Raw genomic sequence first — 16,635 nt, 5'->3', positions numbered from 1 at the left:
ACTTGACATGGATACATTGTCAAATCAACGAAAAATAATGTACCCATATAAGTTTAAAAAATAGTTTTAAAAAAATTGAATGGATTTTTTTATTATAAAAATGAGTACATTTTATGTTAAAAAAAAGGTACATTTTGCATATAAATAATAGTATTTTAAAATGGTACATTTAAGATTAAAAATATTGAAAATTATATGAATGGGTAAATTTAAGATTAAAAATTGAAAAAAAATTTTATAAAAGATTAATGATTTCAGAATTATTTTTTAATTTTTTATTGTGGAAATGTTTTGAATTGAAATTAATTAGGAATTTAGTAAAGGTGTGAGTATTAAAATCCTAAATCAATTACTAATTTAAAAAAAAAAAAATATGTAATTGATATTTAAATTCATAGTACATTGATGTTAGAGATTTTGATCAAAATCTAAAAACTAATAATACTTCAATCAATGAATATTAGTAGCTAAAGACCGAATACTAATTTTTTTCTATAATTAATTTCGAGTGATTTAAGCTGCAGTTGTCACTTGTTTGATTCAAATTGTTTACGAGCCTGGCCTAACTTGTTTTGAAGTTTCAATTGTTCGTGGGAATTCGATTGAGACTTCATGATTTATGTCTATGCGGAATTATTGTGAATCTAAGTTGAGTGTTAACTCAAATTACAATACGCATGCATAAATAGGTAATTACAGAGACACTCGTACGTGGCCATGCAGTGAGTCTGCAGTTCTCCATGTCTCTTTATATATATGGGATGCTTCCCCATGCGGATCACAACCATTTGTCCTTTAAGGGCTCTTGAGGAACTCCCCGGCGAAAAGCATTATTTTTTTGGTTTAAGATCATACTTCATAATTAGTTAAGTGCTCTGTAAATTAAGATAATCTAGGATGTGGAAGCTTAGGTTTGGAGCTGAGGGTGCAAATACTACGAACCCTTACTTGTTCAGCACAAACGAGTTTGTGGGAAAGGCAGACATGGGAGTTTGACCCTCATGCAGGCACGGCAGAAGAGCGAGCGCAGGTTGAAGAGGTTCGCCAAAACTTTTACAAGAATCGTTACCGGGTGAAGCCCTGTAGTGACCTTATCTGGCGAATGCAGGTACATTATATGACTATACAAAATGCATATCTTGTCAAACTATGAATCTAAACCTTATATTATAAGAGGAATTAATCTGACTAATAATTCATGATTTCATAAGAACATTTTTTTAAGTAAACAGTGACATCCTACCACTAGGCGCACTCTACATTTTCGAATCTGCACTCTACGTATATAAACTTGCATGTTGTTCTACTTGGGGCTGTCATCCCATGCACATAAATTAAGGAAAAAACATGTCATATGGAAGATGCTAAAGTGATCAACAACAACGACTGAGATATATCCCACTAAGTGGGGTAGGCTGTATGAATCCTAGAATGTTATTGCGCACGTTTTTGAGCCAACTCTTCAGTTAGCTTCAAGTACCCCATATTTTTGCTTATAGTCTCTTTCAAAATCTTCCTAGATCTTCCTATACTCTTTTTTCCTTGAGCCTCCGTCTCATAGTTGCATTTTCTAACCGGAGCATATGTGGGTCTTTGCTTCACGTGTTAAAATCATCTTAACCGATTTTCTCTAATCTTATCTTCAAATGTGGACACTCCAACTTTACCTTGGATATCCTTGTTCTTAATCCTATCCTTTCTCCGACCAAGGTATTATACCTGCCTCACCCGAATTCGAATAGAAAAGAGTACTTGATAAAAGAGAATTTTACAGCTAAAGTCTGCATTAAAGCTTTTATACTTCATTCACATCTTTTTTTTTTTATTATTTTTTTCTAACTGTTTCTTTGACTGGAATAAATGTAGCTTCTCAAAGAGAGAAATTTCAAACAAACAATTCCACAAACAAAAGTAGAAGATAGTGAGGAATGCACTTATGAAAAGGCCACGGCTGTATTCAAAGGGGCTGCTAGCTTCTGGTCTGCTCTGCAAACACCCCACGGTCATTGGCCTGCTGAAATTACTGGTCCTTTGTTTGGTACTCCTCCCTTTGTGAGTAGTGTATAACTCTTTAATTTCCAAGCTCCAAAATCAAAGTTTCTAACTGCAAACTGCTGTGCTATTGAAACTTATAATTTGACTACTAATTTTCCCCATTTCTTATTAATTTCAGGTTATGGCCCTGTATATTACTGGCCATCTTAATATGGTTTACGCTGCAGAACATCGTAAGGAAATGCTTTCGTACATTTGTCATCAGGTAAACAAACCGGGAATTATTACTAGCTATTAATATTTTACTGAACATTAATAGATTTTGTTTTTGTTTGGTAATTGAGTATGAAGAATTTTGAACATTGCAGAATGAAGATGGTGGGTGGGGATTACATATAGAGGGTCCTAGTGTGATGTTCTGTACACTTCTGAACTACATTTGTATGCGTCTACTCGGAGAAGGACCTGAAGGCGGTCAAGACAATGCTTGTGCAAGAGCAAGGAAGTGGATTCTTGATCATGGCGGTGCAACACACTCAATCATCTTGGGGAAAGATTTGGCTGGCAGTATGACCTTGTGTTTGTAACCCCTTTTGCACGCCTGGCTCATGTATTTTAGGCCATTTTATTATAATCGTATTCTCAAATCAAAACCTTAATTATACTAATTAGTGTCTGAAAAATTATCCTAGCTACTGTACTTTTTGGTATAATTTATTTTTGGGTAAAAGACTATTTACCACCCTCATGTTTCGTGGTTTTCAACATTTAGTACATCAAGTTTTTTTCGTCTCAAATTCACACCTAAAGTGTAAATTTTGGGACAGTCTCATACATCCGTTAGTCAAACTGTTAAATCTACCGTTAATTGTGACGTGGCGCCCATGTGGACAATGATTAGGCGCCACGTGTCATCCACCTTTTTTTTTTTTTTTCATTTCTTCTTTCTTCTTCTTCCTCTGACTGCAACTTTTTTTTTCTTCCTCCTTCTTCTTCCTTCCTCCTTCTTCCTTCCCCCTTCTTCTCCTTCTTCCTTCTTCTTCTTCCTCCGAATCTGGGGAAGTTTTTTTTTTTTTTCTTCTTCTTCTTCTTCCTCCTTCTTCTTCTCCTTCTTCTTCTTCTTCTTTCTTCTTCTTCCTCCTTCTTCCTCCTTCTTCTTCTTCTTCTTCTTCCATTTTTTTTTCTTCCTCCTTCTTCTCCTTCTTCCTTCCCCTTCTTCTCCTTCTCCTTCTTCCTTCTTCTTCTTCTTCTTCCTCCAAATCTGGGGAAGATGAAGGTCTTTTTTTTTTTTTTTCCTTCCTCCTTCTTCTTCCTTCTTCTTCCTTCTTCTTCCTCCGACTGCAACTTTTTTTTCTTTTTTTTTTCTTCTTCCTTCTTCTTCCTCCTTCTTCTTCCTTCTTCTTCCCCTTCTTCCTTCCCCTTCTTCTTCATCTTCCCCAAAAAGAAAAATAAAAACCTTCATCTTCCCCAGATTTGAAGGAAGAAGAAGGAGGAAGAAAAACAAAAGTTGCAGTCGGAGAAAGAAGAAGAAAGAAGAAAAAAAAATAAAAAAGTAACCCAGATTCAAAGGAAGAAGAAGAAGAAGAGGAAGGAAGAAGGAGGAAGAAGGAGGAGGAAGAAAAAAAAATTTAAAAAATTTAAAAAAAAACTTCCCCAGATTCGAAGGAATAAGAAGAAGAAGGAGAAGGAAGAAGAAGAAAGAAGGAGAAGAAGGGAAAGGAAGGAGGAAGAAAAAAAAAAGTTGTAGTCGGAGGAAGAAGAAGAAAGAAGAAAAGAAAAAAAAAAAACGTGGATGACACGTGGCGCCCAGTCATTGTTTACATGGGCGCCATGTCACAATTAACGACAGATTTAACAGTTTGACTAATGGATGTATAAGACTGTCCCAAAATTTACACTTTAGGTATGAATCTGAGATGAAAAAAACTTGATGTACTAAATGTTGAAAACCACGAAACATAAGGTTAGTAAACAGTCTTTTACTCTTTATTTTTTCATGTTTGTTTACAAATATGTCAAATGACTTAATTTGTTATACTGTAGATACTCGGCTTGTATTAGTGGGAGGGAAACAACCCTATGCCGCCAGAGTTCTAGGCCAATCCATCTCTGCTCCCATTCCATCCAGGTATATGCACAACTTCTTTGTTACTGTTTGAGTTCAAGTATATTGTGTGTAGTTTCTGTGGTTTGTAACTTTCTCATTTTAATTAGCACTTGATATATCCAGCAAACATTCTGTGCTATTCTCGCATGACGTACTTGCCTATGTCGTATTTGTTTGGAAAAAAATTTGTTGGCCCCATTACACCCCTCATTCTACAACTGAGAGCAGAACTCTACAATGAACCTTACAGTGAAATTAGACGGAGCAAAATCCGCCATCGTGCGCAAAAGTGAGCTTACATCGTTTGCACCTTATACTTTCAGTTCAAACCATACTGCGCAATTTTCTTCTTACTTAAAAAATTATGTGCAATACTGGAGGATAACTACTTTCCCCATGGTAAGTTACAATGTTTGATATGGGATAGTCTATACAGAATTTGTGAGCCTCTTCTTGGTCGCTGGCCCTTCAAGAAGTTGAGGGAAAAGGCTCTTCAATAAACGGTAGAACACATTCATTACGAAGATGAGAATACTCGAAACATTACAATTGGAGATGTGGAAAAGGTAATCAGATTATAATTGCAGAAAAAAGGTAATCAGATGAGAGTAGTCTTTACATTGCAGCTCTTGATAATGTAATGTCGTATGAATTTGGCAGCCGTTGAATATGCTTGCTTGCTGGGTTGAAGATCCCAATGGGGAATCAAATAAGAAGCATATTGCAAGGCTTGAAGATTACATATGGGTTGCAGAAGATGGAATGAAAATGTTAGAACAAGGTTGAGAATTACAACAACAACAACAACAACAACAACAACAAAGCCTTTTCCCACTAAGTGGGGTCGGCTATATGAATCCTAGAACGCCATTGCGCTCGGTTTTGTGTCATGTCCTCCGTTAGATCCAAATACTCTAAGTCTTTTCTTAGAGTCTCTTCCAAAGTTTTCCTAGGTCTTCCTCTACCCTTTCGGCCCTCAACCTCTGTCTCGTAGTCACATCTTCGAACCGGAGCGTCAGTAGGCCTTCTTTGCACATGTCCAAATCACCGGAACCGATTCTCTCATCTTTCCTTCAATTTCGGCTACTCCTACTTTACCTCGGATATCCTCATTCCCAATCTTATCCTTTCTCGTGTGCCCACACATCCCACGAAGCATCCTCATCTCCGCCACACCCATTTTGTGTACGTGTTGATGCTTCACCGCCCAACATTATGTGCCATACAACATCGCTGGCCTTATTGCCGTCTTATAAAATTTTCCCTTGAGCTTCAGTGGCCTACGACGGTCACACAACACGCCGGATGCACTCTTACACTTCATCCATCCAGCTTATATTCTATGGTTGAGATCTCCATCTAATTCTCCGTTCTCTTGCACGATAGATCCTAGGTAGCGAAAACGGTCGCTTTTTGTGATCTTCGCTAGATTGCTCCGGTCATTAGTGTGGATAAGTATATAAATGGATAGAGATAGGAAAGCAAACACAAGATGTACGTGGTTCACCCAGATTGGCTACGTCCACGGAATAGAGTTCTCATTAATTGTGAAGGGTTTACACAAGTACATAGGTTCAAGCTCTCCTTTAGTGAGTACAAGTGAATGATTTAGTACAAATGACATTAGGAAATATTGTGGGAGAATGATCTCGTAATCACGAAACTTCTAAGTATCGGAGTGTGGTCTCGTCTTAACTTGCCTTATCTGTCTCATAGGTAGATGTGGCATCTTCTCTGGAAGTACTCTTCCTCCATCCAGGGGTGGTATCTTTAACTGGTGGAGATGCACAAGGTAATGTATCAATTTCACTTGGAGCTTACTTGTAGTTTCAGGCTTGGTCAAGCGCGATACATACCATGTAGTAGGAGTCCCCCAAGTCGCCAAGCTAGGGGATCTGCTGAAAGAGGTGACAGACAAGGTAAGCAATCAGAGCTCCGGCTGATTGTTCACATTCTCCCTATCTTGCAAGCAACATGAAGGATAAAGAGAAGAAAATGAGAAGAGATGATATGGGATACTTTTGCTTTTGAAGAAGTAACTTTCCACAGGCTTATTCTTGAACTGAGCTGGAGGGTTTTCTGGTTTCCTCCAGAGTATAAGGCCGACTGAAGAATTTGAGGGTCAAAACAAGTCCATCAAATCTAGAGTACGTTCGACCCTACTGATATGGGATATTTTTGCTTTGACAGAGTAATGGATGTATCGGCACGTGTGCTGTTTCGCTTGTCTCCACATGCTTCCTTGTATCCTTCTCCCTTGCCCTATCTGTTCCTCAGGCAGATGCGGTATCTTCCCTGGAAGCATAAGATGTTGAAGATGAGTACTCGAGAGCAATGGCAGGTAAGTAATCAGGTAAGGGGTTCTAGGCAGTCAGTTCCTAGCTGGAAGCTTGATTCCAAGTGCTAACTTATTGCTCTCTTTCTCCTTGTCTTGCAGATAAGAACAAGGCCAAAGGAAAAGACAGGGAAAAAGCATGATATGGGATACTCTTGCTTTTAACCCTGATGATATGAGATATTCTTGCTCTAGTATAGCTTGTTTGCAGAGGTATTATCAGGGGGAAAGAAAGCTGAATATTTCGAAAGGCTTCGTTGGGAGTGCCCACTCAGATATGAGGAAGGGTTGAGCATTTTTGCAGGTCTGCCTGTCCGTTGGGGATGGAGGTCGACATATATAGGAGTCTCCTTAGCAACAAGTAGTAATGCTATTCATTTACCCTACTTGGTCATAGCACGGTAGTGGGAGCTGTCAGCTTCACATGTTTTAACTCTGTCAGAGCACTTTGAAAAAGTGGTCCGTGGTATCTGGAAAGCGGATGTTGCGTGTGAAGATTACAGACAGCTTTATCCAAGGAGATCCGGCTCTTGAAGTTGGGAAAGTGTTGCCTCTTCGGTTTTCGAACAAGCAATTCTATCGGGGATCTGGCTCTCGAGATTCGGAGAATGATGCCTCTTCGATTTTTGAGAAAGCAATCATGCTGGGGGTCTGGCTCTCGAGATTCGGAGAGCGGTGTCTCTTCGATTTTTGAGAAAGTAATCATGTTGGGAGTCTGGCTCTCGAGATTCGGAGGGCGGTGCCTCTTCGATTTTGGAGCAAGCAAACTTGTTGGGAGTGTTTTCTCGAATGTGAGTAAAGGTTGGGCATGTTTGCTAGTCTAGCTTGCCACGAAGCACAGAGGTTGACACACAGAGACTTTCCAATTATCCAGCAATGGTACTGTTCCTTTACCCTCTCTTCGATTTTTGAGAAAGTAGTCATGTTGGGAGTCTGGCTCTCGAGATTCGGAGGACGGTGTCTCTTCGATTTTGGAGCAAGCAATCTTGTTGGGAGTGTTTTCTCGAATGTGAGTAAAGGTTGGGCATGTTTGCTAGTCTACCTTGCCACGAAGCACAGAGATTGACACACAGGGACTTTCCAATTATCCAGCAGTTGTACTGTTCCTTTACCCTTGTGGGTAATAATATGGTAGCTAGACCTTCAAAATTTATGTGTCTAAACTTTGTTAGTGTTGTTTCTTTGCTATTCTTTTACCCTTCTTGGTCAGAGCGATGTAGTGGGAGCTGCAAGCTTCACGTGCTCAACTTTGGCAGAAAACTTTGGCAAAGTTATCTGTGGTACCCATGAGCTACTGTTGCGTGTGGGAAGTGGGTGATTGAACAGTAAGACTCATGTGCTTTCTACTTCACCAGAAGTCTTCGACAGAATGCCTATAATTTCCGCAAAGCTGAGTGTGCGTGTGACAGGTGCTGACAAGGCTGGCAAAGTAGGTGCCTCTTCGATTTCTGAGATCGGTCCTCGTGGTCTCTGAGCAGCCCAGCTTTTGAGAAAGCAAGCACCTCTTCGATTTCTGAGATCGGCATTCGTGGTCTTTGAGCAGCCCAACTTTTGAGAAAGCAAACGCCTCTTCGATTTCTGAGATCGACCCTCGTGGTCTCTGAGCAGCCCAGCTTTTGAGAAAGCAAACGCCTCTTCGATTTCTGAGCAGGCGCCTCTTCGATTTCTGAAGCTCTGTCGAGTGCAAATTTTTATAGGGGCTGGCATTAAGTTCCAAAGCACACTTGAATCTCCACCAGTAGAAACTCCATTCTTGCACTTCTAAGATCTTGATTTGTCCGACCTCTTCTCTCTTCAACACCTTTGAAAATGTATGGCCCCTCCGACCGTCGTTTTGACTTGAACCTTGTTGAAGAGGCAGCCCCGCCTTCTCCAGACAACATATGGCGCCCATCCTTCGTCTCCCCTACTGGTCCTCTTACCGTTGGGGATTCCGTGATGAAGAATGATATGACCGCTGCGGTGGTGGCCAGGAACCTTCTCACTCCCAAAGATAACAGACTACTTTCCAAACGGTCTGATGAGTTGGCTGTTAAGGATTCTCTGGCTCTCAGTGTTCAGTGTGCAGGTTCTGTGTCAAATATGGCCCAACGCCTATTTGCTCGAACCCGCCAAGTTGAATCATTGGCGGCTGAAGTGATGAGTCTCAAACAGGAGATTAGATGACTCAAGCATGAGAATAAACAGTTACACCGGCTCGCACATGACTATGCTACAAACATGAAGAGGAAGCTTGACCAGATGAAGGAATCTGATGGTCAGGTTTTACTTGATCATCAGAGATTTGTGGGTTTGTTCCAAAGGCATTTATTGCCTTCGTCTTCTGGGGTTGTACCGCGTAATGAAGCTCCAAATGATCAACCTCTGATGCCTCCTCCTTCTAGGGTTTTGTCCAGTACTGAGGCTCCGAATGATCCCCCTCCGGTGCCTTCTCTTTCTGGGGCTCTACCGACTGCTGAGACTTCTCCTAAGCAACCTTTGTGAAGGCTCCCTCTTGTTTGTTTATTTTCACTTATGTATATGTACATATTTGTAGCTTATCGGGGATATCAATAAATAAGCTTTCCTTCATTTCAACGTATTGTGTTAATGACACCAAAGCCTTCTTCGCTAAGTTCTTTGAATTTTCTTTTGTTGAAGCTTTATGAGTGGAGCATGTAGGTTGAGGTAGTGTTCCCTTAATTTCCTGAGTGAGGAAAACTTCTCGGTTGGAGACTTAGAGAATCCAAGTCACTGAGTGGGATCGGCTATATGAATCTTAGAACGCCATTGTGCTCGGTCCTGTGTCATGTCCTTCGTTAGATCCAAGTACTCTAAGTCTTTTCTTAGAGTCTCTTCCAAAGTTTTCCTAGGTCTTCCTCTACCCCTTCGGCCCTGAACCTCTGTCCCATAGTCGCATCTTCTAATCGGAGCGTCAGTAGGCCTTCTTTGCACATGTCCAAACTACCATAATCGATTTTCTCTCATCTTTCCTTCAATTTCGGCTACTCCTACTTTACCCTGGATATCCTCATTCCTAATCTTATCCTTTCTCGTGTGCCCACACATCCAACGAAGCATCCTCATCTCCGCTACACCCATTTTGTGTACGTGTTGATGCTTCACCGCCCAACATTATGTGCCATACAGCATCGCCGGCCTTATTGCCGTCCTATTAGACAAAAAAAATGACTGAGGCACGTTAATACGTTTTTCTTAAAGTGATATTGGCCCCCACTCTAATACGAGTTTGCTAACGGGTTTAAAGAAAATCACTTCCAGGATACAACAAAGTTTGGAATTTTAGTTTAGCAAGTACTGAAATTCCCTTAAAATCTTCTAAAAGGAAACTGTATGATTTTGATGGAGAGAAAGAGGATAAGAAACTATTGTTTGAAAAATTGTATATATTCAAATATGCAGCCAACATGGGCTATATATAGATACTATGGAACCCTTTGAAGATGGATCAAAGTGTGCATATAAAAAAGTCATGTTCTTTCCTGCATCATTACCACCGAATGGATATATCTTTTAATCAAAGTCGCACCCTACTACATCCTTTCATTTTCTAAAAAGACAACCTGCTGCATCCTTTCATTTTTTTTAAAAAGATGCAATCCTATTACTACACAGCAACTGCAGCCATCCTTCCACCAAAAATGAAGGGTATTTTATGTAGAACCTTTTCTCTATTTCCTTCCACCAAAAATAAAATGGCTTCTAAAGATATAAAATCAGGACCTAATTTTTTTTTGTTTTTTTGACCCTTTGACTTTTTCTACATTCTAGAACCTCTTCCGGTTCCTTTTTCTTTTTGGTGTCGGAAACTGAACTGAGATTTTCTTTCGACACTGATTATTGATTATGTTCTTCAACTGAACTAGGACTAGGGTCATTATAGAATTTATCCTCAAAGAACTCTACATCTCTTGACTCAACAATAACATTTGAGTTCACATCAAGCAATCTATATGCGTTAGAGTTCTGAACATATCCCACAAAAATACTTTTTATGCCTCTAGGACCTAACTTGGATCTTTTAAAGTCGTGAGACCTATAAAATGACAAACACCCCAAACTCTTAAATAATCCAAATTTGGCTTTCTGCCCTTCAATACTTCATATGGTGACACATGAGTTTTCTTAGAGGTAATTCTGTTTTGTATATGGCATGCTGCAAGAAGAGCTTCACCCCATAAATATGTAGGAACATTTGCATTTATGATCATTGAATTCATCATATCAGTGAGTGTCCTATTTTTTCTTTCTGCTAAGCCATTTTGTTGTGGAGTGTAAGGTGCAGTTTTTTTATGAATGATTCCATGTTCTTCACAAAACAAAGAGAATTCATTTGAAAAATATTCACCACCTCTATCACTCCGAAGGATTTTAATTTTCCTTTCCTTTTGGTTTCAACCTCAACCTTATATCGTTTGAAAACCTCAAAGGCTTCATCTTTATTAGACATTAAATAAACATAAGTAAATCTAGAACAGTCATCAATGAAAGTAATAAAATAGTGTTTTCCTCCTCTAGTTAAAGCACCATTAAACTCACATATATCATAATGAACTAAATCTAATATTTCTGTATTTCTTTCTACTTTTTAAAAAGGTTTCTTTGTAATTTTAGCTTGTGTGTAGATTTCACAATTTTTAAATGTAACATCTTTACAAGAAATTAAATCATGTTTAGACAAATATTTTAAAGATCTATAATTTAAATGTGCTAAATGAGCATGCCATAAAGTAGAAGAAGAGTCAATAATATAAACAAAATAATCCACTTTATTGATACTGAGTTTGAACATTCCATCAAATGAATAACCCTTGCCAACAAATACACCATTCTTTGACATTATAAATTTATCGGCTTCCAACATCACTTTAATACCACTTTTACATGGTAGATTTGCAGATACAAGATTTTTCTTAATGTCTGGGACATGAAAAACATTTGTCAAAGTCATTGTTTTTTCAGAAGTGAATTGTAGTTCAACAATCCCTTTTCCAAGAACCTTAGCACCATTGTGATTGCCCATTAGTACTTCTTGACCATCCTCTTCAGTTTTGTAGATCTTGAATTGTGCTCTATCATTGCAAACATGTATGGTAACACCAGAATCAAGCCACCAGTCAGAAGATTTAACGGCTGCAGCCATGTTCAATTCAGTGATCATGCCAATTTGCATTTCAGACACCATAGCAATTATATATTTAGTATGAGTTTCCTCTACCATATTTGCTTTGTTTAATTTGGCGTCCTCATTTTTCTTGAACCTGCAATCACGAAAAAAGTGCCCTTTCTTTCCACAATGGTGGCAAGTTGCATTTTTCTTGCCACTGTTGGTGCCAAAAGATGTCTTTTTGAACTTTCCTAGGTTATTCGCTTTCAAGTTCTTTTTAAACTTATTCTTGCTCCCTTCAACATAATTAATCTTAGTGAAGTCTTGTGAGGAAAAATATTTTTCTCGTTTTCTCATTTCCTCTTCAATTTGGATCCCCTTCAAGAGATCTTGGAGACTTATATCTTATGCCATATGCAAAAGCTTATTTCTATAATTGTTCCAACCAGGGGGTAATTTTGATATGATAGCCCCTACTTGTAATGCATCAAGAACAATTATTTTTGACTTTACGAAGCTTTGTGACTAAAAGTAATAAATCTTGAACTTGGTTCACAATGGATTTGCCATCAATCATAGTGAATTCATAGAACTTAAACATGATAAATTTATCGGTACCTTTTTTCTTCGATGTATACTTCTCTTCAAGAGCATTCCAGATTTCTCTTGGAGATTGAGTTGTAGAAAATAAATTGTAGAGCCGATCCGACAAAGTATTCAGGATATGTCCTCTGCACATCAATTCATCATCTTCACGCTTCTTTTGGTTGGCAATAATTTGTTCAATATCTGCATCATTAGGTTCTGGAATTGGCTGCAGATTTGGATCAAGAACATAGGCAATTTTCAGGGTCATCATCATCCAGCGTATTTTGTCCTTCCAGGGCATGAAATTGGTTCCATCAAACTTGTCGAGTTTCCAGAAAGCACCGTCATTCATTGCAGACAAAGCCATAGTTTCAGACATCTTCTCCGTTGCGAATATCACTTTAAGATTGTTAGAATAAGGTTGAGAATTTGATAGAAAAATGACTTTGAGGCACGTTAATACGTTTTCCTTAAAGTGATATTTGCCCCCACTCTAATATGAGTTTGCTAACTGGTCTAAAGCAAATCACTTCTAGGATACAACAAAGTTTGGAATTTTAGTTTAGCAAAAACTGAAATTCCCTTAAAATCTTTTAAAAGAAAACTGTATGATTTTGATGGAGAGAAAGAGGATGAGAAACTATTGTTTGAAGAATTATATATATCCAAATATGTAGCCAACATGGACTATATATAGATACTATGGAACCCTTTGAAGATGAATCAAAGTGTGCATATAAAAAGTAATGTTCTTTACTGCATCATTACCACTTAATGGATGCATCTTTTAATCAAAGCTGCACCCTGCTGCATCCTTTCATTTTCTGAAAAGACAACCTGCTGCATCCTTTCATTTTTTCTGAAAAGATGCAATCCTATTGCTACACAGCAACTGCAGCCATGCTTCTTCAATCTAAGAGACACGCCAAATGGAAGGAAAAAAGGCACGGTATTGCAGCCAAAAGCACATCACTGCAGCCTTTCTCCCATTATACACGCAAGCAACACCATAAATATATATATATATATATATATATATATATATATATATATATATATATATATATATATATATAGGGCATGGCATTGCAGCCAATCTCTCACGCAACACCATATATATATATTAATGAAATACACCAACAGAAAATGCAGGTTTGCATTACTATGTATGCGTATCCCAGGTTTTAATTTCAGTTTCTTGGTTAGCCACCAAAGTTTTGACTTTGATACTTTCGTTCATATATATGCAGAGTTTTGGAAGTCAGGTGTGGGATGCTAGTATGGCCATTCAAGCGTTGCTTGCTGGAAATCTCAACAATGAACTAGGATCTGTACTTACTAAAGGACATGAGTTCCTAAAGAAATCGCAGGTTTCTGTACTCAAGTGCTACGATAGCCTTTTCTTATTATGTTATTTCATTTCACTGTGACATCAAGCTGAATTTTGAGTTGGCTTAAATATGCATCCTCTTGTAATGTTACAGATTAGGGAGAATCCTTCCGGTGACTTTGTAGCCCATTTTTGCCACATTTCTAAAGGAGGATGGGCCTTCTCTGATCAAGACCTCGGATGGCAAGTTTCTGATTGCACAACAGAAGCTTTGAAGGTGATTTATTTTTATTTTCACGTCAAGAATTAAGCAGTGAGCATTACAATTATACGATATTTACTATGTTTTGCAGTGTTGCCTATTATTATCGATGCTTCCACCAGAACTCGTTGGTGAACAACTAGAACCTGAGCGTTTATATGATGCTGTCAATATCATAATTTCTCTGCAGGTGAGGATTAGATTGAATTACAAACATGGTTTCTAGTACATCTTTAAATGGAATTGAATTTTCTCACTACCTACTCCCTTATTATTTGAATCAGAGTCCGACTGGTGGTGTATCGGCATGGGAACCAACGGGAGCTCCAAAGTGGTTGGAGGTAAATAAATCTTTTAAGTGATCAAAAGAATTAAAATCTACACATTGTTTAATTGTGTATCTTGACATGCAAATAATTCATATTTCTACTTCAGTGGCTAAATCCTATAGAATTTCTGGAGCATGTCGTCATTGAATATGAGTAAAACTCAATCCAACCTCTTCCATTGTCTAGTTCTTTAAGTTGTAGACTATATTCCTTGAAGACTAACATAAGATCCAATCAGGTATGTCGAGTGCACCTCATCTGCAATACAGGCATTAGTTTTGTTTAGGAAGTTATACCCCGGTCACAGGAAGAGACAGATAGATAATTCCATCACTACTGCTGCAGCATACATCGAAGACATACAAAACACTGATGGATCATGGTACATGTTCCATGTTTGAAACATTTTTGTTTTACACTTGTGTTAGAGGAATAATGCTAAAAAAGCAATCGGATTAATTCACAGGTGTGGAAACTGGGGAATCTGCTTCATGTATGGAACTTGGTTTGCAATTAAAGGGTTAGAGGCTGCTGGCAGGACTTATTACAATTGTGAGGCGGTACGAAGAAGTGTTGAATTTTTACTCAAAACGCAGACAGATGATGGTGATTGGGGAGAGAGCTACACCTCTTGTACAAACAAGGTCCTGTTCCCCAAAGTACTCATAGTTACAACATTTCATCTTTAACCATCAATTGGACTAGAAATTTCTCACTTCAGAATAAATTTATTAGTGGTTCTACAGATCTATACACCTCTTGAAGGAGACCGATCTAATTTGGTGCAAACTGCAATGGGACTAATGTCTTTAATTCTCAGTGGACAGGTCAGTACATGAGTGTTTACACATCAAGCTATGTGCTAGCCACTTCCCCAGTTATTCTTCTATATTCTTCTCTCCAACTGGTCTATTTTCAAACTTATCTTTCTTGTTTGATAATAGGCGGAAAGAGACCCTACTCCTATTCACCGAGCTGCAAAGCTGTTGATCAATTCTCAATTGGAAAATGGTGAATTCCCTCAGCAGGTAGCAGTCTTGAATACCATATATTCTGCAGCAGGGGAATATAAAAAGGATAGCCCTTAGTTAATAAGTGCTAGCAAGTAGTAGCCGCAGGTCACTCATCCTTTCCCTTTTTTTCCTCATGGCAGGAAGTGGTAGGAGTTTTCATGAGGAATATCACATTGCACTACGCCCCATACAGGAATACTTTTCCAATTTGGGCTCTTGCAGAATACTGCAGTATGTTACAAAAATGGAAGTAGAGGCTAACAAAAGGCTAAGCAGTAAGCACACCGTTAAATAGAAGGTTATGTTTCTTCTTCTTCTCATTAGTTTAGATACCAGATTCCGAATCAACCCTTCAGGTTCTGTAAGAGTAAAAAGCTGGCATCGAATGAAGATTCTTACGGCGTTTCAATGGGGAGTGAATCAAGTTGGAGAGCAGAAAGTACTAAAATGTAACAGATTTTCAAGGAAACCTCATATTCATTTAGTTTGTATGAGATATGACATTTCACAATGCATGATACATGTGTGTTTAAGTAAAATGTAAATATATATATTTGCATAGATTTCATTCTTCAGCGGTTACAAGTTCATCAACTCTACAGACATAAAAGACGAAAGGAAAAAAATTGACACAACAAAAACTAGGTTTTATTGGTTCTGGTTGTATTGGCAAGTCCAATGAATTTCCTTTAGCTTGTGATCCAAGGCTCAAGCAATCTTTTTTATAGGCAACGAAACCAGCGTGCGGTATTCTCCAAGAGCCCACAATGGGAAGATGTTTCTGTATGCTGCATAGTGCAACATAGCATTCCTCATAAAAACTCCCATCAGTTCCTGTTGTGGGAAATCGCCATCATCCAATTGACCTTTCATTAACACCGCAGCAGCACGGTGAATAGGAGTTGGATCTCTCTCAGCCTATAGCAAAGAAAACAAAGTCATTTAGAAATTTATGTTTGGAGGAAATTGTGAAGAGCCAAAACAAAACACCTCTGAAATGTTTAAAGTCATATACTGACCTGTCGACCATGAATCAGACCCATTAATCCGAGTGCAGTTTGGACCAAATTTGTGCTATCTTGAGCTGTATATTTCTGAGGACATAGAACAAGTAAAATATTAGGATTATGCTTTCTTTGACGTCAAAAAGGTTACATTTTCGTTACTAATGAATTTGATTGGTACCTTGTTTGTGCATGAGGTGTAGTGCTCTCCCCAGCCACCATCTGCCCTTTGTGTTTTTAGCAAAAAGTCAACACCTTTGCGCACTGCCTCGCAGTTGTTGTATGTCCTACCAGCGGCCTCCAGCCCTTTGATTGCGAACCATGTACCATACACGAAGCAGATTCCCCAGTTTCCATACCATGAGCCATCAGGGTACTGTATGTCTTCAATGTAGTCTGCTGCCCTCGTGATGAAATTGTTGATCTCCTTCCTTCTATGGCCAGGGTACAACTTCCTAAACAAAGTTAAGGCCTGGATCGAAGATGAAGTGCATTCGATGTACTCGTACTCAATGACAAGGTCCTCAAGAAACTCCACAGGGTTGAGCCACTGAAGAGGGAAAAC

General features: G+C 38.6%; 1 protein-coding gene and 1 pseudogene across 1 annotated transcript in view; one reads left to right on the top strand and one right to left on the bottom strand.

Moving 5' to 3' along the window:
• The first annotated feature begins 897 nt into the window (after positions 1 to 897).
• On the top strand, positions 898 to 15,581 carry LOC103432259 (beta-amyrin synthase-like; annotated as a pseudogene).
• A 21-nt stretch (positions 15,582 to 15,602) lies between these two features.
• LOC103432258 (beta-amyrin synthase-like) overlaps positions 15,603 to 16,635 on the bottom strand; it is a gene marked incomplete at its 5' end in the record, with an annotated part of 37,381 nt that continues 36,348 nt past the window's right edge. Inside the window, 3 exon segments of the mRNA NM_001328920.1 lie at positions 15,603 to 15,984; positions 16,086 to 16,160; positions 16,252 to 16,620. Coding sequence (NP_001315849.1) covers positions 15,775 to 15,984; positions 16,086 to 16,160; positions 16,252 to 16,620 — 654 coding nt within the window. The 3' untranslated portion in view covers positions 15,603 to 15,774.

Source organism: Malus domestica, chromosome 17, assembly GCF_042453785.1.
Source record: "Malus domestica chromosome 17, GDT2T_hap1".
NCBI classification, from domain to species: Eukaryota; Viridiplantae; Streptophyta; class Magnoliopsida; order Rosales; family Rosaceae; genus Malus; species Malus domestica.
The sequence above is the reverse complement of the archived record's forward strand: the minus strand, read 5'-3'. Positions and strand labels throughout refer to the sequence as shown.